Here is a 26,487-nt window from a genome sequence, read left to right on the forward strand (position 1 = left end):
ACATTTTGCAATTTAAATCTCCCATTAGTGCTATCAGAGGAGGGAACTCAGTATCTAAGGCGTCCCCTATAAAGGCAAATACCCTTTCTAACAGAGAATTGTACACGGCCTTTGGGGGCACATACGCATTAATTAATAACAAAGCAGTAGGACCTTGCGAGGTATTATGCAATCGAATCCTAAGAGCCATAAAGAGGTTGCTGAGGTCGCTGAGGTCTTTATAGCAGGAATAATCCCATTTGAGGGTGTTGGACAGTAAACAAGCTACCCCCCCATTGGCATGTCCCCTTCGAGACGAAGAGGCCTTACAATCGACTACAAAATAATTATCCCACAGCAAGTCCGTGTCTGGCCAAGTCTCCTGAAGACAAATTAAATCTGGTTTGAGTGCGCTGAGGTAAGATAGTTTTTCCCTACTAAATTTTACCCCGGCTACATTCCAGGAAATTATTTTTAAACCTCTATTAGGAAGAAGGCTGGGGTGGGTCCCTGGGCCCCCGATCTTGCGTAAGGGCTCCCAGGAGCCAACCCCAATCTTCCAGGACAGATGTGGCTAGAAGATTCAGAGCATGTCGTGTTTCCCGCAGTAACACCTGCCTATCCTTCCCTGTTAAGGACACTTTGAGAGCCTGTAGGTCTACTCTAGATCTATAAATCGTACAATCAGTGTCTTTAAAGTGGGCTGGGGGATGGGGCCTCTCTGAGCTTTTAGTCACAAACTTTTCCCCTCCACAAGCAGTGTGGGACGAAAATGGAAACACATCAATCCCTCGGCACTGCAGAGAGTCAGCATGAGAGAGGACCAGGTACGCCGTGTGCAATGAGCAGAAGGCGACCCTAGCCCTGAGACCACCGCCGACACGTCTTAGGGAGACAAGATCAATATCATTGCTGGAGATGTGATTCAAAAAACTGGATTCAGAAAAGCATCTTAACAAGGTGGACCTATTTAAAATTAAATCGGGATCAAAAATGGGGAAAAAGTCAATAGTCTGAGAATCCGAGTTACAACCTGTTGAAAGAGCTGCTTCCCTGGACAATGAGATAGAGGATTCGATGGAAATGGTCTCCCGTCTGGGGGGAAAAAATGGGGAGGAGATTGGATTCAAGGCTGGGATAGTAGGGAGGTTAGTTAAGTGCAAGCTTACTGGACCCCTGTTAGTATAATTGGGCCTACGCGGAGAAGGCATACTAGTCTGCATCGCATATGCCTCTATATGAATTTGAGAAGAGATTGTCCCATCAGTTATCGCTTCGGGAAACAGTATTTTCCTTCTTTTTTTTCTGCTGATTTGTCGATTTGGTTTCTTCAATCTCTTAGGTTTTTTAGGTTTATTCCCGCCTTTGGCGATAGTACCCCTCTTAGAATCTTCTACCGGGGATAACAACGGGGGGGAAATTATGGGCCCTTTTTTTGGTTGACTTCTCTTTCAAAGATGGGGAACAGCTTCGTAGGGGGCTGGAGGCTTTGTGCCAATGAAATGCCCCTCAGAGTAGGGGAGTCAAAAATAAATTGAATGAAGTCCACAGGACTACCCGGTAGTGAATTTGCATCACTAGAATGGAAGCTTTGGGAGCAACCCGCTTGAGTACCCACATCCTTGCACGAGTGCACATTTTGGGGTGCCCTGGGGGAAATCCTGGACGCCTTCCGATCAACAAAGGATTGTAAAGGGACGACGTTAAGCTGAGTAAAATCAAGAGGTATGGCTTCCTTTTTATCTTTAGTCATCTCCACTAAAATTGCTGTTACGGAGTCAAGGATACAGTCTGAGCCCCCTACAAATTTCTCCAAAAGCTTTAAAATGGAAGCAAGGAGGTTTTCCAGATTGAACAAAGAAGCTGAGAGCCTGACCTCAGATTCCAAAGGTGGAATGGGCTGGATTCCACTGATATCTAAGGCCGGCGATGCAGACAAATGAGATTGGATATATAATGAATCTTGTAACAATGGAGTACTATTAAACAGCTCCAAACCCGAGTCGGGTTTGGAGTCGAAAGGCCCTTGGACCTAGGGATCACAGACACAGGCGAGGGGTCTTTTGCTTGGGGGCAGTATCTCTGGAATAAAACTGGGTCCAAGTCTGGCAGTGTAAAGTCACAGGGTCCATTAGCAGTAGACGCTGTAGGAATAATAGCAGCACTTTCCAGAGAGTTTTTCGGATCCAGGTCAGCTTGAAGAGGAGAGCTGACTCACCAGGCAGGTGAAGAGGAGGGACAGTGCAATAGTCCCAGCTCACTCCAAGCGGGCCAAACAGACACAAAAGACTCGGCGAGGGGGATTATAGGGCCCAATTCCAAGACCCTGGTTCCTTTTTCCTGGCTTGCTACTGCCTGGAATGGCTCACTTAAGAGCTCCCCTGGGGGCTCCATAGATGACTCTGAATCCAGGGGTGCAATGGAGATGAGTTTGCTTTTTGTTTCCTGTGATGAGGAGTACTCTTTACCCCAAAAGGAGAGAAGATGCTTCTGCGATTGTCCCTTCAGCAAGAGTGCCGAGTTAGCCTTGTTCCGTATGGGGTTGGAATTAGTTTTAGAGCAAGACCTTCCTGAAAGGAGGAGGCGACCTGAACGGAGCTTCTTCATGGTTATAATAGAGAGTACCCACACAAGGGGCACAGGGAGGCTAATACAGCAGACTTCCGATTTAGGGCACAAGAGGACAAACTCGCTCTTTACAAATTTCCACCGCTTAATCTCGACCGCTTAATCTCCAGCTGACTCAGACGAGGCTGGCTTAATGGACTTAATGAACATCCAGCGCCTGCCAGCTACCCGTTGTTCCTTGGTGCGCTTTGTACCTCAGCTTACAGCTGAATTGGCTGCGTCCACGGAGAGCAGTGCCTGCTAGTCTCCGGCCCGACCCACCTCGCGGTATCTTTGGCGAGAGCAGGAGCGTCAAGAAGAAAGTCTGAGTCTTGAGAGCAAGGGCTACTTATGCGAAAGCAGAGAGACTAGGTTCTCCCTCGCCCCCCCAGCAAGCCGTACCGGAACAGGCAGCTTCGACGATGATCCGCAAGAGAGGGCGTGGGGAAAATAACTCCTCCAGAAAGCGCAGACGGGGAGGATGCGCAGCTAGCTGGCTACCAAGTCCCCAGGCCCACACAATACAGACCCGGAGTGCTGTCCCAGCGGAGTCCCAGTCCGCTTCCCAGTAATGCGGGCGTAAGCAGGCATGCCTTTGTGGGAGTCTGAATTCCAAAGGAATAAGTCATGCTACTAGAAATACAGGGGTGCAGGGCTCTCCCTCGCCCTCACACCCGCAAGCTGCACCCAATCGGTCTTCCTCAGTGGCAAGCAGACAAACAAACAAACGAGCAAAGCCGCGGAGAGGGCCGCTCACCTGGGCTGGGAGACAGGCAGGCACGATACCCTACTTGCGGAGAGACTAGAGGGCCAATGTATCCCTGCAAGGGCAACTCACGATGTGCTGAACGATGCACCTCCCCGCCGGCTCACGACCTTGCTTGCACTCCTCTCCTCTCCTACCGCGCCCTGCTCAGCTGCGAGCCACCCGGTACACTCGCGTCCAAAGTCAGCAGTGCTTCCGCTCTCGAAATTCTCAAAACAGGTACAGGTACAGGTACAGTGGCTTCAACACTCAGGATCGCAGGGGCGCAGACCACCCACGGCCGCAGCTAAGGGCCACAGTTGTGCCTCGGCCACCACGACTGCAAAGAACTGCTGTGAGCTGCAGCACTATATCTGCTTTGTCCGCTGGTCATCCAACCCAGAGTCACCACCCTGCAGTTGAACCACTGCCTGGCACACCAGGACTTCCAGGGGGGCACACTTACCCCCCTGAGGAGACACACTGTCCCCAAGGGCCACACAAGAGTTTGGCTGGCGCATTTCTCCGGACCCCTGCCCATCTGGCAGAGTCTGGATTCCCCCAAACCAGAAATGGTCTCTACAAGGTCATTCCTGGGGGGCTCTGCTCTCAGAGCTGACCCCTGACCCTCCAGGTTCTCCACTGGGGTCCACAACCCCCTCTCAACCCTCTGTCTGAAATTCTGCACCTCCTCATTAGGAGGGTACTGCCAGACACCAGAACTGGTAGGATGCTGGCTACAGCCGCCCTCCCAAATTCTACTGACACTGTGGGGTCTCCCTCAACAGATGGCCCTATGGTGCAGACTAGGCTCCCCTCCTGGTGTTCCCTCATGGAACCCTCCAGGACCTGGCACCTTGGGCCTCAGCCCATCCCCATCCCCTCTCCTCTGAGACTGGACATGGGGTCCCTCACCCATCCCACTACACTGGGACCTACCTGGGGCACTACAATCCTTCCCTACCTCACCTGGTTGGGAAATACCTAGACCACTCCCCTCATTAGTGCCCCCAAATGCATCTTCAGACTCTCTGGTACTCACCCAAAGGTCTGCCTCCAGTGTAAGTTCCCTGGGGTCAGAGAACTCACACTCCACCTGGTGTTGGCGTAGCTCTGGAAAATAAGGACTAGACATATGCTCTCCAGCAATTACATCGCTCAGCCCCTTACATGAATGAACCAAAGTACCCTTCACCCAACCATCCAGTGACTCTGCTTTGAAAAAGCACCCCACATCACCCTCCTGAGACTGGTGAGATAGTACCTGACTGTCCCTGACACTCAACCCACACTCTTCTTGGATGTCTTCACACTCCATAACCAGGACTTCTACTTGGGGGGAACACCTCTCCCTGTCACTCTCACCTAGAGTCAGTAGAGTGTTCCTCCCATCACTAGGAATATGACTCCCCATGCCAGTTTCCCGATCCACCTCAGGGACCCTGTGCATCTTTGGAGCTACCTCATACCCCTGGACCTCCAGGTGTGTGTTAACTCTCTCCTTCAAATAGGCACCAGATCTCTGGGCATGTTCACTTCTTCAGCAGCACTGGATATAAAATTGTTGCTGCCACCATTCCTGCTGGACTCAGCCCTTATGACTTCCAGCTCCTTCATTTTGAGCTCATAAGCCCAAATCCTCTTTTTGATCTCTAAGTCCCTCCTCCTGTCTTCCAACTCCTTCTCCCTTTGCATTCTCAACTCCTTGAACTTCAACCGGTGAGCCCTCTCTTCCTGTCTGTCCTGCAACTCTTCAGGAGTCAGACCCTTGGATGACACCCTGCTACCCCTGCTGGGGACCCTCCCCCCAGGTGTAACAGGTACCTCCACTACACCACTGTGTATCCTCTGCACTTCCCCACCCACACTGTTTCAATTGAGCAACTGAGTACTCCTTCAGTTTATCTATTTCAAACACAGCTCCAGCTGTTGCATCTCCAGATTGAGACATGATGGTCACATGTGCAAAGTTCTAAAGGCAGAAAATAAGTTCCCAATGAAGTAAAAAGAATCCTTCAAGGAATCAGCAAAATCATAAAAGTAGAACAAAAAGGAGTCCTTAAGAGAAAAAGCAAAAGATCACCAAACAAGTAGTATGTGGTCACGTAATGGTCTGCACTCAGAATAATAGTGTACACTTAATCACTGTATGTCGAGTACAAATAAAAGTCCAAATCCCAACCGCTGATCACCAATGTTAGAAATGGGGTCTTTGGTTGACAGTCAGGTTACCCCCTGTGCACGCAAGGATCCTCACTCTATTCAGGGTAAAAGAGAATCACCCTCCTCTAACCCCTGCTTACCCCCTTGGTAGCTTGGCAGAGCAGCAGGCTTAACTTCAGAGTGCTAGGTGTAAAGTATTTGTACCAACACACCCAGTAACTTAATGAAAACACTACAAAATGACACAACACCAGTTTAGAACAATAGGAAATATATATCTAAACAAAACAAGACCAAAACTACAAAAATCCGATATACACAAGTCAAGTTATGAAGTTTTAAAGATTAAACTAAAAAATAGCTCTTAGAAACACAAAGTGCTTCGATGAGGTGTTAACACGGCGTTGTGACGGAATCGTTCCCAACAAGCCGACACCAGTGGTGCCGGACACGGAGTCGCGTAGACCCCCAAGTACAGTTCCTTTGGTGAAGAGTGAAAACAAGTAGATGCGCGAAGTCGGGGATCGCGGCATCTGTGCGAAACGTTGAATTTGCACACTTCGAGCCGCGTTGGTCATGTCGTGGTGCGGCGACTTCCACAGAGTCACGGACTTCAGCGGGGCTGCGGCGGCATTGGGCCTGCGAAGGTCGTCATGTTCCAGCGAAGATCACGGAGTCCGTTGCAGGTGGCGTCACCGGATTCAGCAGCGGTGTCGGTCCGAAGCTGTCTGAAGTCGATTTCCTAGGATTTCCACCAGCTTTCCTTTCAATGGCCCAGGGACTGGATAGGGCACCACTTGTCAGAGCAGAAGTTTCTCCAGAGACTCCAGGTGCTGGCAGAGAGAAGTCTTCGCTGTCCCTGAGACTTCAAACAACAGGAGGCAAGCTCTGAATCAAGCCCTTGGAGATTTCTTCACAAGATGGAAGGCACACAAAGTCCAGTCTTTGCCCTCTTACTCTGGCAGAAGCAGCAACTGCAGGATAGCTCCACAAAGCACAGTCACAGGCAGGGCAGCACTTCTCCTCAGCTCTTCAGCTTTTCTCCAGGCAGAGGTTCCCCTTGATGTCCAGAAGTGATCTAAAGTCTGTGGTTTTTGGTGCCCTTCTTATACCCAATTTCTCCTTTGAAGTAGGCCTACTTCAAAGTAAAGTTGCTTTTGAATGCAAAATCCTGCCTTGCCCAGGCCAGGCCCCAGACACTCACCAGGGGGTCAGAGTTGGCATTGTGTGAGGACAGGCACAGCCCTTTCAGGTGTAAGTGACCACTCCTCCCCTCCCTGCTAGCACAGGTGGCTCATCAGGAAATGCAGACTACACCCCAGCTCCCATTGTGTCACTGTCTAGTGTGAGATGCAACCAGCCCAACTGTCAAACTGACCCAGACAGGGAATCCACAAACAGGCAGAGTCACAGAAATGGTATAAGCAAGAAAATGCTCACTTTCTAAAAGTGGCATTTTCAAACACACAATCTTAAAATCAACTTTACTAAAAGATGTATTTTTAAATTGTGAGCTCAGAGACCCCAAACTCCACATGCCCATCCGCTCCCAAAGGGAATCTACACTTTAATCAGATTTAAAGGTAGCCCCAATGTTAACCTATGAAAGGGACAGGCCTTGCAACAGTGAAAAACAAATTTAGCAATATTTCACTGCCAGGACATATAAAACACATTACTATATGTCCTACCTTAACCATACACTGCACCCTGCCCTTGGGGCTACCTAGGGCCTACCTTAGGGGTGTCTGACATGTAAGAAAAGGGAAGGTTTAGGCCTGGCAAGTGGGTATACTTGCCAAGTCGAATTTACAGTTAAAACTGCACACACAGTCACTGCAGTGGCAGGTCTGAGACATGATTACAGAGCTACTTATGTGGGTGGCACAACCAGCGCTGCAGGCCAACTAGTAGCATTTGATTTACAGGCCCTGGCAGCTCTAGTGCACTTTACTAGGGACTCACTAGTAAAACAAATATGCCAATCATGGATAAACCAATCAACCATACAATTTACACAGAGAGCATATGCACTTTAGCACTGGTCAGCAGTGGTAAAGTGCTCAGAGTTCAAAAGCCAACAGCAACAGTTCAGAAAAAATAGGAGGCAGGAGGCAAAAAGATTGGGGATGACCCTGCATAAGCAAAAAAGTCCAACAGTAATATTTTTAAATAACTACACAATAAAACATTACATAAGTACTACTGTAGACTTGTTTTATGTGAGATAGTATTCTGATAAAACTGTCAAAATTCATCCTTTTAGCTCCTACATTGACCTCTCTGGCTCTCCTCTGAGGGGACAGTTACTGGGGGTCCACCAGGTGCTACTCACTGGGTACAGCAGAACAGAAGTATTGAACAGGCACATCTGGGGGAAAATATGGTCTAACATCAACACACTACTGAATTTTGGAACCTGGGACCTGGGTTCTAATCCCAGATTTGTGGTCCATAAGTGAACATCTTGGGATTTTGTGAATTTCACCTACTATCCTCGTACATACAATATATAAACTTCATTTTTAAATCCAACCGCACCCCCCTTCCTCCACACACAAATGTACACGGCCTTGGATCATCTCTGAATGTCTCCAGCCCTCCTTAATGCACAGTGATCCCGAGTTCCGTTGTGGCGACTAGATGACTGTCTGTACTTACATTGTTTCTGAGTCAGAAGGCTTTGTACAGTACAGTACAGTGACTGTAGCCCTCCTAACATTTTAAAGCAACTTTTTATAGAAATTAATTTGTAAAACATAATTAGAACTGCAAGAAACACGGCATTTTCAATGCCCATAATATAACATAATACACACTGCATATTTATATGTTCTTAATTAATATTGGAATATTATGAATTATTGATGCATGTTCAAGTGTTAAAGGATGGTTAATGTAACCATTAATTAAATGCAATGATACAAACGAAATTGATTTGTTTGCTATGAAAGTACATTAGGTTTTAGAATGAGATTTGCGTTTTTAATGCATTCAAAGAGTGCTTGTTTTTTGTTGGTAAAACACTCCGTAAACATAAGTGCCTTTTTATTTCTGTCCAGGAATACACAATGGATGTCTTTTTCCGCCAGACATGGGTTGACAAAAGATTGAAGTATGAAGGTCCCATTGAAATATTACGACTCAATAACCTGATGGTCACTAAAGTGTGGACACCTGACACTTTCTTTAGGAATGGGAAAAAGTCTGTTGCACACAATATGACTGCGCCAAATAAGCTCTTTAGAATAATGAAGAACGGAACTATTTTATATACAATGAGGTACTTTTTAAAATCCTACCAGGATTCTTGGGGAATATTTGTGCACTATAATTCCTGTCTGAAGAAAAAGCTATTTTATCTTAACTTTCTTTCACGTTTGTGTATTTGCAGGCTTACCATAAGTGCTGAGTGCCCAATGAGATTAGTTGATTTTCCAATGGATGGTCATGCTTGCCCGCTGAAATTTGGAAGCTGTAAGTAAAAATTCTGGCATTCTTATAATTCTGTAAGTTTTCATCGAGAGTGCTCTCGTACATTTATGTCATTTATATAATGAAATGTGCTTCAATTTTGCCTGAAAGCCACTATTTTGATTTTTTTCTTTCATTGAACAATACATAAATAGGCTCTGTTGTTTAACTTACGTACTAGCATGAGATGGGGGGAAGGTGGAGTTTCCCCCTTACCCAGTGCTTAATTTGTAAATACAAATGTGCCGGTGCCCAAAGCCCTCCTCTTATACATGCGGCTGCTGCAATTACATGTGCGAACGTGGAATACTGAGGCAGCGTAATCCTGAAGTCATCTCAGGCATCTTCAATCTATTTAAAACCACTCTCTGTCCCTTTAGCTCACTCTTGCAGCTTTCTCCCATTGTGACGCTTTTTCGTTTTTCCCATATGTGTCTTCAGCTCGCAGTAAATGCTTGAGGCAGAAAAATAAGTGCCAGCCCTCAAAAATAAGCGCCGGTGCTCTGCACCGGAAACAAGCACCAATTAAGCACTGCCCTTCCCGTTTCTTTCTTGTTCAGTATTCATTACTTACACACCCACTTTTTCTGATGTCAATATGCATAACAACATGCACAACACTCAACATTCTTCACATAGGCTGTACTGTAAGCCCGCACTACCAACCGTACACAGCAGTCTGAGTTGCCCTTTAGCTATTCAAAAACAATTTGGGACCTTTCAAGTGGTATAAACACATTTTACAGCATTCACCCCAGAGTACCCACAAAAAACACATTTTGTGGAATGGTAGTTCTGAATTTGGAAGTGTTCCAACTTCCTGATCTTAATAAAGGTAGGAGCTTCTGTTTTCATTCTCATGTGTCAATATTTCCCATGCCAGGTTTAATATCTGAATTAATCTTTCTGTGGGATGAGGAACATTCAATGGTAGTTTCATATTCCAAAGAATCGTGCATAGGCAGTGAACCCATGAGGGTTGAAACCAGAATATGTAATGGTGAGTTGCTGATGTCAAAGACTTAGTATAATAGCAAGACTAAACTTTAAGCTTTTGCTGATATGGGACAAACTGCTGTTTGATCTCTTATTTTGTCTCACCATGTTAGGCATTCTCTGTGTGCAACCTCAAGACATTTGCCTGCTATTCCCTAGTGGAAAGATATCAAGCAGGAGGTTGTTCAATCTAGGCTCTTGCAACAAGGTTCTGGAATTATCCTCCTTGTTGGACCTGGCCTTTCTGTAGGGTCATCCCCAAACGTTTTGCCTTCCTCTTTCCGTTTTTGCTGAATTTGTTTTTGTTGGCTTTAGGATTCTGGGCACTTAACCACTGCTGACCAGTGCTAAAGTGCATGTGCTCTTTCCCTAAAACATGTTACCATAGGCTTATGCACAGTAAGCATATTTAGTTTACTTATACGTCCCTAGTAAAGTGCACTGCATGTGTCCAGGGCCTATAAATTAGAGGCTACTAGTGGGGCTGTAGCACTGATTGTGCCACACACTCATGTAGCCCATTGAACAAGACTCGGGCCTGCCACTGCAGAGCCTGTGTGTGCAGTTCTAAGTTTAAACTGCCATGTCGGTCTGGCAAGTTAACCCTCCATGACAGGCCTAAACCTTCCTTTTTAGTACATTTAAACCACCCCTAGGCTAGGCCCTGGGCAGTCCCAAGAGCAGCGTGAAGTGCAACACGGGGACATATTAGGTCCACAGCTATCAGTAGTGACTCAGTGGGGGGTCCCCAGCTTCCAATAATGATTCAGTGGGGGTCCCCGGGTTCCAGTGTTGCGTATGCTCTCATTATTGTAATGAGACTACTGGATTTGAGCAGCAGAATCGCCTGTGGTGTGGGAGGTTGAGTCTTAACCCACTACAGGTGACACCAGTCTCCCCAATCCGGGGTTTGCTCCAGGTAACTAGCAATGCCTTATCTCTACTGAAAGAGCAGGGATGATTGGGCAGCCGAGCGCATGACCAAGTGACTCCTCAGGGAAATCGTGGTCACTCAGATCGCATCCGTTTCTCTCAGTTACATTAGTTTCACATGTACAAAGACAAGCAAAGGCAGCATATGTTTTAATCAGGTTTTAATGAAGTAACTGCATATTAGATAGCAAAGCACGTACTGCAATGACCAGGACAATAAAGCATGACAGGATTAAAATTGTGACAAGGAGAGAGAAGCAGAGAAATAATGCTACCATATTGTCATTAGAGACAATAGACAAATTCCTACCTAGGCTATGTTAGAGCACAGCGTGTTAAGCTCTAGTTCTGCCCTTCAGGTTCCACTGGGAAGACATCATCCCCCATACCTGAGCAAAGGCCTGAAGTCTGCGTAGGAAGCTGTAGTGAAACGTTCTGCAATCAGCATACAGTCATGGTCATCAGGATGGAATCTCTCTCTAACGTGTATGGGACAAGGAAGTGTTTTTATAATAAAACAGCTGATGTTCTGAGAAAATGTCCCTACGTAAGGATGTGTATATTTCTATGAATACCAGAGAAAATGTGTTACCACGTTTTACTGGCAACTATCTCACTGCAGCCTTGAGAGAAGCACAGAGTGAATGAGAATGTCTTGTTTAAGAACGTAGTGCTGGCCTAAGCAAAGAACAGCTACATTGAGAGAAATAAAACAAGACCGCAAATGACGCTGTTGTTAAAATAATAAGCAAGCTGAATAAAATATGTCTGGGTTAAAGTGCACAGCGGCAGGCCTAGTGTTCTAAAATAACGTGCATGGAGCTATAACTAAAATGGCTACACAACACCAGTAATGATAAAGTCGAGGTCCACAGAAGTTGTGAACCACTGATCTAGTGCCTTCTGCCTGTCTCTTAATACACATCTGGTTGGATGACAGCTGTGCTCTTGTGCATTCCCTCCAGACAGCTACACACAAAAGGAGCTTACGTGTGATTGAGTGGCCATCTGCATGTTGATGGCCCATTCTGGGCAGGATGGGAGGGAGGAGCTGACACATACACCTGAATGGGATGGGTTCTGAGCCCTCACAAAGGGTTGCATAACCCCCTGAAGTGTGCCTGGAGCCATGGCAGGAAAGGCAGGGACTTTCTCACCACTTCAAAGGCCTCTCTTTGATGTCTCCCCCACTTCAAGGGCCTCACTGGGTATAAAAACTGGACTTCTGACTCTACCAAATCAGTACACTTCTGGACCTGAGGACATTCTGATAAGTAAGAAGGACCGCTGTGCTGCTGAAGGGGACTGTCATTCTGCCAGAGCTCTGCTGGACTCCTGCTTTGGTGTGCCTGCCCTGCTGCCCTTTTTGTCTGAGAGTGGGAAGTACTGGACCTGCATTTCTACATCTCCAGAACCAAAGTGACTCCAAGGGTGTGCTGGCTTGCCTCCTATTCTGAAGTCTCAGGGACATAAAGACTTCAGTTCACCCTGCTGCAGCTTCAGGACTCTGCCAACTGTGAGTCCTACCCTGTCAAGTTGTGCAAATCCAGTCCAGTGCCCTTGGAAGTGGGTTCTGCAGCTGTTTTCTGCAGAAATCCACGCATCGCCATCACTGTACCGAACGGAACCACTGCATCTTTCCTCAACACTGACACATCCCCACTTCTGCTGAGGGGAAAGTCATCTTCACCCATAGTCTCAATGCATCGCCAGCTGTGCAGCTTAATGATGCATTGCCTTCATTACAAAGGGTTCAAAGCTGCACCACTGCTCGAATATCTATATACACCTTGGAGGGCTCTTATAACCCTGCTCTATCTGGGCTGGAAACTGGAACGAAGTTTAAATATAAGGAGGGATAAATATATCTATATTATAGGCCTCAGTGAAAACATTAATTGATTACTGGCAATTTTTTTAATGATTTTAAACGCAATGTTTTATATTGATTTATATTAGTAATAATATTTGTTCTCGCTCTTCTTTTAAGTTATCATATTATATAACAAGCCAATTATCACAATACATACACTTAGCATAAAAAATACACATATTTATACACAAATATAAACACATCCCATCACATGAAAAATATCATTAATATGTACACATCCATGTACTGTGTGCTAAAATAACTTGCACTCGATGCTGCCAACAAATGTTTTGTGGGCTGCTACACTTTTTTGGAATGGCAGACCTCCAAGAAGAGATGGTAAAGATTAACACTGCCATTCATAGACAAATATATGTATTGATTCAATAAGATATAATCAAATGTCAAAATCTTATAGTTCATTAATTCATAACACTCCTCCAGTGTATGATGTGAGTTCTGTGTGGAAGGTTGAGGCGGAGTCGGACTGCTGAGTTCTGGATGGTTTGCACTCTTCTAGTGAGTTGCTTGGTGATACTGGATGTCCCAGTATTCCAAATGCTTCTGACTAGAGTGTGAGTGACACTTGCTAGTGTTGCTAGGGAGCCATTTGAAGATGTTCCTCAGCATCTTCATTGTATGAAATAAGGATGCATGGCGTTGATTGTGTGGTCATGTCCAGTTTGCTGTCTATGATTATTCTGATGTTCCTGGCGTGGGTGCTGAGTGTAGGTCTGAGTTCCACCAGTGTTAAGATTGAAACAGTTGTCTTGTTTCTTGTGTTGGGGGCCTTGTCAGATGCTCCTTGGTATCTATCTGACCCACAAATTCCTTGCTGGAGGCAGGTGCCTTGAGGATTAGTGCAGCGCACAATTAGGGGTGGGCGATAAACTTTGCTCTCCCAACGGAGTTTGCAGAGTTTGGGCCACTCCGCTGTCTGCATGTAATGAGGAGTTCCAGGCAAATTCTGCTGGGTGGCAGAGTTTTTTCTTGAGCATGACTCACCAACAGTAAGTTGGGGAGCGTGAACGAGAATTGGCATCACCTCGCTCAATTTTCAGGCACTATGCAGGGCACATGGCGACAATTTTCCAACACGGGCGGTCGAGGAGGTTGCAACTGTTTGCATCAGGAAAACTGCTGCTAGAGTAGAAATTCTACTCGAGCATCAGTAAAACCAACTCAAGCAGCAGCGCCCACTGGAGCATGGCATGGTGCAGTTCACACTGATTATTCTCAGCACGTAACAAGCTCCTGGTGCTGAAAATCAGTGCAACATGCAGAGTTATGTAAGTTTGCAAGTTCAGCCCACCCCTGTGCACAATGACTCCTTCAGGTTGTCAATCACCTTTTGACATCTGCCCATATTACCTTTTTCAGTTGTTTCTTTGAGGTGTGTTATGTCTGGGTACCACAGTGCTCCTATGTTCACACAACTATGGTAGAAGCCTGTGCAGCCTAAGAAGTCTCTCACCTAGGTGTTGATCTTGGGAAGCTCAGAGGCCATTTATAGTTTGGCATTTGGATTCAAAGGCTGTGCATGTGCTCCACTAGCTTGGTGGACCAGGTACATCCCAGATCCCTGCCCTAAATGGTACTTACTTGCTTTGATAGGCCTACTTGTTGCAGGCCCTGAGGTACTTCCTGAATGTGGACCAGGTGGTCTCCCAGCTGGAGTTGACGACTACAGTGTTATCCAAGTAAGTGGCACACAACTCCTCTAACCCAGCTGGAACATTATTGACCAACCTCTGGAAGATGGCAGGGTCATTTGTTAATCCAAAGAGCCTTACCCAGAATTGGAAATGCTCCTTTGGGGTAGAGAATGCTGATTGCTCCCTTGTACCATCAGTTAGGGCCATCTGCCAGTACCCTGTAACTGGCAGTACTTAAACAGTTTATGAGCTCATCACTCTGAAGTAGGTGGTGTACATCAGTCTTAATACTGAAGTTGAGTCCCCTCTAATAGAGACACAACCATAGTTCAAAGTGGCAGCCTTTGGTATCACTGGGCTGGATCATGGACTAATAGAGGACTCTATCATCCTCAGGCTCACCATCTTAGACACCTCATTGTTGATGTTAGCCCTCACCTGGTCTGACAACTTGTTGATTTTATTCCTAAAATGCATCCTGCCCCCTGTTTTTATATCATGGGAACACCAGTTGGTGATCACTGTGTTCAGTGAGAGAAAAGAGGTGAAAAATGCCAGTAACTGGCACCACTCCCTCTGTGGCTCTCCTGTCTGTGTTGGAGAGAGAATTAATTCCACCACCGAGCCATCTTGCTTCTTCATTGACAAAATATCTGGGATGGCTTGTGTTAATCCTCTTTTCCACCATGGGCATAGTTATCTTTAACTGTGCAAAATGGGGTTTGAGTTGGTTTACATGCAGGACCCTTAAATGGTTCCACGGAGTACAATGCAATTGTATTTTGTAAGTTTGCGCTGCTTTTGCGACAAAAAATGAGGCAAATGCGGCGCTAAAAAAGTGTAAATATCGGCCAAAGTTAGTCTCCTGGTCTGACACTACTCTCACTCTCACTCGAGTAAGTGTTCCCGTTGGTGCCCTGGCCACCACAGGCAGAGTCAGTATCCTTCGGGTTATGGCCTCAGGGTACTATATGGTATGGTCCACCAACACCAGGATAAACCTGTTTCCTAGGGCTGCTTGAGGGTCAAGAGGGCTACCAATGTCCACTCCTACCCTCTCAAAGGGGTCCCTGGTACAAGGAATTTCTGGTTTTACACAGGACTGGCAAAAGGACTCTACCTTGATCATCTTCTGAGGCTATTAGAAATGGTTGACCAAGCTGAGAGATGTTTTGACCTGTGACAAATGTCCTTCCGGGGGGGGCATGGCCTGAGAGGCGAAGATGGCAGAGGCATAATTGCAGCGGTCCGCTCCAGCCTAATAATTATCCTGCCAAGAACCGACCCGGGGGCTGACCGACATCCATCCCGGCTGGATAGCACACTCCTGCGCTGGGAGTGATACGTAGTCGAGCTCTTGGGTCAAGCCCGGAGGAGCCAGCACAACGGGAGGACCACAACACTGGTGTGGCCTGAGCAGCTGTGCCCTGGGTAAGGATGCTGGAAAACAGGAATGGAAGGCTGCGGTGGGACCCGGGTGACCTACACCAGGGAACGGCAGAAACGGATCGCAGCAGATCTCAGGAGAGGCGTGAGGTGAGCCTGGAGGGGCCAACGCGAGGCCACAGAGGAGTGAGCGATTCGCAGGCCCCTACTGAGAGAGCAGAGGCAAGTAGCCCATCAACCTTAGAAGTGGGCTGGGAGGAGGAGTGGCAGATCCAACGCAGAAGCTGGCTGCACAGGTGCCCGGGGAGATGGCTGGGGCTGTGGGTGGCCCTGGGCTCACCTGGGGACCAGTGGCTACCGGAGCAGCGACACGTGGCAGAAGAAAGAGACGCGAGGAGGGGGCTGACAGGAGGAGAAAGCTGAGGAACCCTGATGGCCCAGTGGGGCCCAGAGAGGGCTGTTGAGTCAAGGTGCAGAGATAGAGAAGATGAGAACTGACCCCAGGGCCCCTTAGGACAAGTACAGACTTTGAGGGCCCACAAGCCAATAGCCCATAGGAAAAGCAGTCACTTGGCACAACGAGGTTTGGACTTCAAAAGGCCCTGGTGGAGGATTGAGGTCTCAGTGAAGCAAAAGACATAGGGGTGGTGGAGTGGAAGCCCCCCTTCCGAGAGGCACGCACCCCTGGTGGCTGCAATAGAGGCCCGGCCAAAGAGAAGCGGGGGCCCGACGCTTGAGCCGGGCCCAACAAACTGGTCAGCCTAGGTGTTGAGGACACAAGCAGGCCTATAGTCCCCTGGCTTGGACATGGGCAAGCCTAGAGGCAAACAAGGGCATCTGCAGATAGAGACACCGGGCATGGCCCACTCTATGCAGGCCATGGATGGGGAAAAGGAATCTATGGCCCCCACAATACAAGTACAATTTGACAGAATCCTGGCGGCAATCGCAGACCCTAAAGCAGCATTGCAGCAAGATATCAGGGTGTTGTCTGCGGGGCTCAGGCTGTTGCGGGTCAAACAAGGGAAGCTGGCAGAAAAGGTGAGGGAAGTGTAGAAGGGGATCGAGGACATGCAGCCAACCCAACAAGACCTCAAAATACGTGTGGGAGAAATAGATGAAAGAGTGCAGATACTGGACCGGAGGGCCGAAGACGCAGAGGGACGCAAATGTCAGAATATTGTTCGAGTGGTTGGCCTGCTGGAGGGCACAGAACAAAACAATGTGGTGGTGTACCTGGAGAAATGGTTTACTTCAGAAGTAGCATTGGATCGGCTGATACCCTTTTTCGCTATTGAGCGAGCCCACAATGTCCCGGGCAGGCCCCCACAATTGTGCAAACCTCCAGGTCCGATTGTTCTTCTGCAGAGGGCAAGGGGAAAATGGCTTACACAATAGATAATGGGAGAGTAACACTATTCCCGGATTACATGTTGGTAGTTCAATCCAAGCGAACCTCCTTCATGTCAGTCAAGAAAGTGCTGCATGAGAAAGGGATCAAATATTCATTGATGTTCCCCACCAAATTGAAGATAAATTTGAATGACAAGACCCATTTCTATGAGGACCCAGCGTTAGCGTGGAACTGGCTCGACTCGTACAGAACGGGAGGGAACACTGCTGCCACAAGACAGCAATGTAACAGAGACCCACGGAGTTCAAGGAAAAGACCAAGGAGAACAAGAAGCAGACAAACTGTGAGGAAACCGAGTAAAGTGGAGACGGACAAAGACATGGCAGCAGCACTACAGGCGGCAGCAGATCTCCTGAATAAACCAGGTTCTGATCCTAACCCAGAGTCACAATCAGACAAGCAGTCAATGAACTCTGAGTCGGGGGCTTCACGCCAACACAAGGGGTTCTGCCTGGGGTGACACCTCAGTCAGTGGAAGATTTGATTTGACTGGATGAGTGACCAAGGGCTCCTTTTACTGGGAACTAGACCTGGTGGTTCTTCAGGACAGGAGTTGGGGGGGATAAAAGGACAGGAAAACAGGAATAAAACAGGGCAGGCGAGATGCCTCCTGGGAACCTGCACCTCCAGGAAAACTAGATAACCCTGATATACAACTAAAAAAAGAGTGTCCTCGAAGCTATAGCTTGTACGGGGCCCCTGGGATGGAGTAATGAGCTGGCTTGTAGTGGTACTCTAGACAACCCCCCTCATCTAACCACCGGCAAAGCTGGGTGAACTGAACTTGATGTGCTTGGTTTTGAAGTTCGTAAGCTTGGACGGCTGGCTATTGCTGCGTGGTCCTGGGTATGGGGAGTTTTATGTTGGGGTTGGTTTTGTTTAGATATATCTGGGGTAAACAGTGATGGAGGGGGTATAGGTTCATGGCATACATAGATTACCTATGGCAAGGGCAGGACCCACACTGACGTGCATATCTTGGAATATTCAGGGAATGGGGTCAATGTCTAAGCGATATGCTGTCTACCGCTATCCGAAGCACAGAGGGATACAAACAGCCATACTAGAAGAAAACTCACCTAGCAGGCAAAGAGATAGACTGACTCCGTTGAATGTGGTGGGGACAACTACTCGCAACATTCTACTCGACTTATGCACGAGGGACCCTGCTGTGGATAAGGGCAGGTACTGCATTTGAACCCTCTCACTCCCTGATAGACAAAGAAGGTCAATATGTCTCAGTGACGGGTAGGGTTATGGGCAAGAAAATCATGCTAGGAGGTATCTGTGTGCCTAACCATGACCAACTGGCCTTCTTTCAGACCCTGTCCACACCACTGGGAAAACTGGTGAGGAGCACTTTAGTGTTGGAGAGGCTACAACTGTATGACTGACGTACTGCTGGACCGTTCCACCCCTCACCTACCAGGTGCACCTGCACATAAATTGGCCACCAACTTTGCAGAATGGCAATGTAGCTTGAGCTTAGTTGATATTTGGAGGGTCCAACATGGTGAAGACTGGGACTAGTCTCCTTTTACTCACCCATGCATTCACTACATACAAGACTAGATGCCTTCCTCTACTCAGACCAACTGAGTGGAAGTATATCCTTTAGGGAATATCTTGGGTGCACATTGCCTGACCACAGCCTCATACTACAGGGATTTTGTGTATCTGACGACATAACAGTGATCCCCATGTTGTGACTACAGCCTGAGGTTCTAGAGGACCCCGGGTACAGGGAGTTGCTACGGGTGACTGTTGCTGACTACTTCATTACAAATCAGGGTACAGCCTCATCTCCCTTGGTGGAGTGGGAAGCATTCAAGGTAGTGGTACGAGGCCACTGCTTGGGACAATCTGTGGGCATCACTAGGGAGCTCAGTGCAGAACTCTACATATTGGAAACAACAATTCACACATTGGAAACTTCCATGACCACAAACCATACAGCCTGCCAAAAATTACTAGATGCTAGGAAACAACAGGGGAAGGTGTTAGAAAAATTGAGATGTCATGACCATAAAACATACATGAGCAGAATCCATCCAGAGAAGGGTAAAACGGGAAGACTGCTGGCATGGTTGATCAGGCCTGAATCCAGGGCATCACCCATTACACAACTGGCGATGGTGACTAGAACACAGGTCTACCTACCACGGGACATCAATAGGGAATTTAGACAATATTATGAGAAATTGTATAACGCCCCCCACACCCTTGGGCCCTGACATGCAGGACTTTTTGACTGGGCTCCCCCTCAGGACTCTAGACTTGGATAAAAGGAGAGAGATAGGAGGACCGATTACATTACATGAGATAAAACAGTTTATAAAAGACATGGCGAGAGGTAAGACACCGGGCAATGACGGACTCCCAGCGGAGTTTTATGCAGCATATGCCACCCTGTTGGTGCCGAAGCTGGAACTCCTTTAAGCAGAGTCGCTAAGACTTGGGAGCCTACCTGCTTCGACTCGTGACGCCACGGTAGTGCCTTTGCCCAAGACAACAACAGCCAGGGCACCAGTTACAGCACTTTGGGGGTCATTCTGACCCTGGCAGTCATGGACCGCCAGGGCCAATGACCGCGGAAGCACCACCAACAGGCTGGCGGTGCTGCCGGGGGCATTCTGACCGTGGCGGTAAAGCCACGGTCAGAAAAGGGAAGCCGGCGGTTTCCCGCCAGCTTCCCGCTGCCCCAGGGAATCCTCCACGGCGGCGCTGCAAGCAGCGCCGCCATGGGGATTCCGACCCCCTTCCCGCCAGCCTGGTTCTGGCGGTTTTCACCGCCAGAACCTGGCTGGCGGGAACGGGCGTCATGGGGCCCCTGGGGCATGGCATGGGCACTGCAGGGGCCCCCTAACAGGGCCCCACATTGATTTTCAGTGTCTGCGTGGCAGACACTGAAAATCGCGACGGGTGCAACTGCACCCATCGCACACCAGCAACTCCGCCGGCTCCATTCGGAGCCGGCATCCTCGTTGCTGGTGCTTTCCCGCTGGGCGGGCGGGCGGCCTTTTGGCGGTCGCCCGCCCAGCGGGAAAGTCAGAATCACTGCGGCGGTCAGTTGACCGCGCTGCGGTGTTCTGGCGGGGGAACTTTTATCCCACAACTGAGCGCATCGGTTAATCTTAGGAGACTTTATCATATACTTTACCACCCAGAGGTGATAACCCAACCAACAGCACACCTCTTGTCGGTAGACCATTGAGAAGGCCTTTGATTCTGTGCAAAGGGGGTGATGAGTAAGATGGAAATGGGGGAAGACTGGATAAGGTGGCTGTAACAGGGTTGTGGTAACCCTCTCACAGAACAAGGAAACAGGGCCGATATTATCGTACCTTAGGGTCCTGGCGAGAGGGAAGAGGGCTGGACTCTTTTCGAAATTCCAGATATCTGGGTTAAAGAAGGTGTGACGGAGAAGAAGAGTGCAGGCGTTCAAGGAGGCGTGGAGGAGAGGGAGAGCAAGGAAGAAGGAGAACACGGAAGCAAAAAGGTACGCGACAGAGGAGGAGGAGAACATGGACGTACAAGGAGATACGGACGAGCAGGACGGCGGAGGACCAGAAAGGTGAAGAAGGAAGAGCACGCCATACAGAGTGAGGAAACTGATGCAGGTCGCGAAGACAACAACGCGGGACAAAACGAAAAACCCAGCCACGTCCCTGGAGGGACGTGGCTCATGCAGGTACGTGCATGTATACCGAACACTATGGGATTGTGGTGGAAGTGGGGATCCCACATGCCGTGCCATGATACTGCTTACCAATCTTTACCCCTCTTTATGTTTTTCGCTCAGTTCCCACCCAGGGTGCCACATGTAAGTACCCTTCCCTTTTACTTTGTGTGATTCATCCTTGATTCCATCAGGTACAGTATCGAAGATTAATTATTTTGGCACACTGTCTTCATTATCCTGGTACTCATCTCATGTTTTCTTATTTCCAGGTTTCCCTACTATCCATTGGTCTTGATGAGACCTCACATTACAAAGGGGGTTAAAATGTCATTGACACATATAAACAAACCAACTATCCAATTCCTTTGATTGATAAAAGGACTCAGCTTCGTTTGACAACTTTTCATTGTGGTTGTTTGTTACAGTTTTGGAAATGTGTAAATTTCATTTGTTGAATTGTCTGTATAAATTTCATGTCCTTTATTGTTTGTTTATGGTTTTTTGTTTACATGGATACTGTTCATGTCACATATTTGCATTTAATAAAAATACAGATGATTTTCAACATAACTAATACTTGACTACTTTTCCCTATTGCATCCTTAAACAGTCCTATTATATCCTGCGATTGAGGTTGTTTCTACATCGTGTTTCTATGCACATTCCGAAAAAGAACTGTTGTTTTTTTTATATTCCTTAACATCCTGGTTCTTATTGAGTAGGGCTGCCCTTGTTTTTTGTTGGAACCATTTTTGTAATGGAGCCTGCAACAGAGATTATGAATTGCATGTTAAAAATACATCTTCAGGTAATTTCTTTTCAGGGTTGGTTTCTTTAAGGGCCTCCACATGGACTTAGGAGTCAGTGTAAGTTGCCCTTTTTCTTTTTCTTTTCCCCAGTATATTGCTCACTGCACTGTTTTGGGAAATGGTAGTCACAACAGACGTTTTACTGTGATGGTCATCCAATCAGAATGCGGACTCTCAAATCCACAATGGATGATGAGAGAAGAAGTTCTCTAGTCGATTGATGTGCCTTTAATTAATTTCTTGGATTTCCAAATCTAGAGAGAATCTGCAAATTATTGATCCGGATAGCTTTAAAAATTAACCTCTACATGCCCAGATCTGATCACTTTTTAACTCTAATTTCACAAACTACTGTAAAAGAAGTAAAGGCACTTAAGTTAAGTTCTGTTTACATGTCAAGTTTAGTGTAATAACATTCAGTGAGTTTTTCTGTATCAAGGAGCATAGAGACCAATGGGAGTTAAAAATGAGAACAGACACTTTGGGTTCTCCTCATTTTGTAGACTCTGGCTTGATGGATTTGCATGAAACTTTCAATGAAGAACTGAAAGAGAATGCATTTCTTGTACAAATTCATTGTACTGCAGCAAAGTTTTTAAGGAAAAAATATATAATTTCAGTGAAGTTGTATTCAACCATAAACTGCAGACCTACTGCCTGTATCTGTGTATGTATATATAAGTGTGTGTGTATGCATATATATATATATATAATATATATATATGTGTGTGTGTGTGTGTTTATGTGTGTGTAATTTCTGTGCATATATATGTAGATATATGTTACCCAGTGGAGGTCACTACTGGATAGTTATAGTTAGGATTGCTTTTCCATTGACAGGATGTTTTTTTTGGCTACCTAATACATTTGGCACTGTTTGACAAATCTTCACTAAACTTTCCCGAAAAAAAGCAAATTTACCTCTGCTCCTCCCTGGAAAGTTTTTGGGTGATCCATCAAGTGGGGACAGAGAAAAAAGGAGGATCCCAAAAGCAAATTTTCCTATGCATATCTCATAGACTTCTTTAGGTAGCTCTCCCGCAAAAACTGTTGAACGGAATCACACCAAATTTGTCAGGAAGCTAGCATGGGTGTCAATTCACCAACATGCAAGCGGTAACGGAAGTGACATCACATGCCACACCATTTGACTTTTACTTTGACTCACACACACGCTTACACATGCACAGATATTCACACACTCTCTTTCACATAAACACACTCTCACCTGCAAGCATGCATAAAACATACATTGAAAAGCATTTTTGACTTAACTTAGCTGCCAGATAGGGTCATATCCCAGCTAATTGTGTTCCAGGCATTCATTTTGCCACCTATGAGGCCAAAGGTCACAATGACTGTGCCCGGGGTCATAAGGGGCGAGCCAGGAGACCCCTAAATGATGTCCATAGGAACTAGATCTTGGCCCTCAGGGATTGTGCTCTTTGTGAATTGGTGTAAATCCATTCTGTAGTATTTGAGAAATTAAGGTTAAAAATAATTGTATATCTGTACAGTTGAGTCAGAGGGGCTCTTGTGAGAGTCCCTCAAACTCAGTTTTTGTTTTAAAAAAGGAGAGTTTTGATTGGCCCAGAGGGCTTTTTCCCCTTCGGCCATTTCACTACCTGGGGAGTCAGAATCATGCAGGAGCAAACACTTTTATTGACTGCCAGCAACATGAGTAAAAGTTTGCTGGCAGCCATTACAGGACTAAGGGATTTGGGGCCAGATGTAGCAAACATTTTACATGGTGCAAACGGCAAAAATCGCAGTTTGCGCCATGCAAAATGCTGTTTGCGATGCTCATTCACAATTTGCGAGTCAGAACCGACTCGCGAATTGTGAATGCGACTTACAAATAGGAAGGGGTGTCCCCTTCCTATTTGCGACTCGCATCGCTATGCTAAACTGCTTTGTGACCGCGAATGCGGTCGCAAAGCAATTCGCAGTTACCACCAGTGTCACACTGGTGGTAACCCATTCGCAAACGGGAAGGGGTCCCCATGGGACCCCTTCCCCTTTGTGAATGTTGCCAAAAAGGGTTTTTCAGAGCAATGGACCACTGCCTACTCTGAAAAACCAAAACCAAATGGTTTCGTTATTTTTTTTATTTTGCAACTTGTTTTCCTTTAAGGAAAACGGGCTGCAAAATAAAATAAAAAACTGCTTTATTTAAAAAGCAGTCACAGACATGGAGGTCTGCTGTCTTCAGCAGGCCACCATCCCTGTGAGTGCAGGGACTCGCTATGGGGTCGCAAAATGCGACCCACCTCATTAATATTAATGATGTGGGTCTTTGCGACCCCATAGCGACTCGCAGTCGGTGTCTGAGACACCGTACTGCATCCGATTTTGCGAATCGGAAATTGCGAGTTGCACCGATTAGCAATTTCTGATTCGCAAAATCGGAAAATGCTACTTCTGGCCCTTGGTCCCCTGTCCTGAAGTTTTATAAAAAATATACAAGGGGGTAGGAATACCCTGCCCCCCGGCCACATGGGGGGCCAAGAGAAACCCTGCTTGCAGCCAGAATTGAAAACGTCCCAGAAAATGGCAGCCCCCTCTCCCTTAGCCTTTATAGGCCCTGGTGAGCCAATTACCAAGGGATGCACTGCATAAGGGAATGGGACACAATCTCTGGGGTCCCGCTCAATGACTGTGTCCCGGGGAGCCTTCCCCGGGGCACAGTAGTATCTGTGCCTGCACTACTGAGGGCAGAGAATCATATGTTTGCTCCCATCTGGTGGGAGCATTTTTCAATCTCCCACCAAATGGAGGCAAACATACTAGTCTGCTCTCTGCTGGTGGGGGAGTTAAACATGGTTCCACTATATTGCTCCTGTCTGGAGGGAGCATGCAAAAAACAGCTGCTCCCTCCAGGCGGGAGCAGTGCTGGCTCACACACTATGCTGGCTCCCACACTAGAGCCGGCTGGGGCTGCGGGGTCCATGGGGCTCCACCTATAGCCCCCAGTGTGGTACTTGGTGGTGCCCCAGTTGGGCACTGGGACATCCACCTATATTTAAGGCAGGCCCCAGGGGATGGGGTCCCCAGGGCCAAAATAGACTTGGGGAGGGGGCCTTGCAGCTCCCTCACCTTTATTGTAGTTGACCCCTGGGGAGATCTTAAGCAGTGCATGAGGAGGTTACAAGTTGTAGTTAGCTCTAGTAACTATAACTGGTCGATTTCATTTTGTTTAAGTTCAAAACATTAATGTTGCCACTCACATATTCATCTAAAAATAACGCTATCTACATACATATATGTGTATATATCTACATACATAGATATATACACACATATATGTATTCCCTCAGCAATGCTAATAAATAGCATATTACACTCTGCACACCTGCATAAATGTTTACACCATGGTATTTTCCTTTTTTTTTAAAAAGAAAGCATTTAACCAATATTAGAAAGAAGTTAAATCCGTGAAGAGGTCTCATGACTAATTAAGAGGGTTGTTTCCCTTTGTGAAGGCATGCTACAACACTGATTTCCTCATGTAAATCTGGCTTTACTGAGGTAATATGAAATTTGACCTTTGCACTGAAGTATAAACGTGTGCATGCCTGTTTATTAGTACAGTTGCTTCTTCAGTTAGTGTTCAGTTGTATTTTCCATCAAAAATACTTTTTTGGGTGTGCTTGCAACTTAGGTGCTGTATGATGAACCTGCATGAATTGTAGTAATCCTCTAGAGAAACTAGCTTCAATGTACCTAGTTTGATACAGTTCAAAGCCAGGGGGGAAGTTTAAAGCGGAGTGGGTAATAAAAATGCATTTCTCATTTTTTATCTCACTTTTTTAAATATGGCTTTTTTCTTTTTGTTTTACACTTTTTGTATTTGCAAAATGTGGCCATGAAGTGTTAGAATCTGTAGAGAGCTTTGCTCCTACACTTATGAGCTGGAATCATGCATGGTTTTTCAATCACAGTTGAATTTGTAATGAAATTATTCATGAATTGTGATTGACTGATGAAGAGACTAAGGGCCTGATTCTAACTTTGGAGGACGGTGTTAAACCGACCCAAAAGTGGCGGATATACCACCTACCGTATTACGAGTCCATTATATCCTATGGAACTCGTAATACGGTAGGTGGTATATCCGCCACTTTTGGGACGGTTTAACACCGTCCTCCAAAGTTAGAATCAGGCCCTAAATTTGTTTTTCGGCCATCTTAGAATTTATGAATTTGCTCAAATAAGCAGATTTGCAGGGTAGAGCAAAGTTCAGATAAAAATGGACATACCATGACCTGTTTCAGATCCCAAAGGGGGGAAACAGTGTTTACAAAGCTTGGAAGAATTACTTAAACACAATAAAAATATGCAATCACAGGATGGAAAACATGCAAACTGACAGCACACTTTTCCCAATGTTGTATTTGGAAATGGACTCCATTTTCTCGAGCTCCAAAGTTTCAGTGAATTTGTGAATGCCATGAACATGCAAAAAAATACATGTCCGGACTCAACATTTTAAAGAATCAATGTTGAAGAACAGAGACACTGAGGTTGGATGAAGAAGGTACAGGACAGTTATTGGGATATATTAACAGACACTTTCATACAGCACAAGCTCACATGCCATCATGAATTTGCCCAGATCCCAAATGTTTGCAGGGCAGAACATGGTTTTTATAAAAAAGGGCGATGTCATGAACAGTTTGAGGCCTCAAGGGAAAGGGATTTGTGACGTTGAAGATTGGAAAAACACTTTCATGTAGCATAAGCTCACAAATAGACACATGTTGTGAGCTGT

General features: G+C 46.6%; 1 protein-coding gene across 5 annotated transcripts in view; it reads left to right on the forward strand.

Moving 5' to 3' along the window:
- GABRA4 (gamma-aminobutyric acid type A receptor subunit alpha4) overlaps positions 1-26,487 on the forward strand; it is a 415,701-nt gene that overhangs the window by 187,173 nt on the left and 202,041 nt on the right. For all 5 annotated transcript variants that reach the window (XM_069201699.1, XM_069201704.1, XM_069201709.1 and 2 more), the window contains exons 4-5: positions 8,557-8,777; positions 8,889-8,971. In XM_069201699.1, coding sequence (XP_069057800.1) covers positions 8,557-8,777; positions 8,889-8,971 — 304 coding nt within the window. The remainder of the gene's footprint in view (positions 1-8,556; positions 8,778-8,888; positions 8,972-26,487) is intronic.

The sequence above is a fragment of the Pleurodeles waltl genome, chromosome 1_2, assembly GCF_031143425.1.
Source record: "Pleurodeles waltl isolate 20211129_DDA chromosome 1_2, aPleWal1.hap1.20221129, whole genome shotgun sequence".
Classification (NCBI taxonomy): Eukaryota; Metazoa; Chordata; class Amphibia; order Caudata; family Salamandridae; genus Pleurodeles; species Pleurodeles waltl.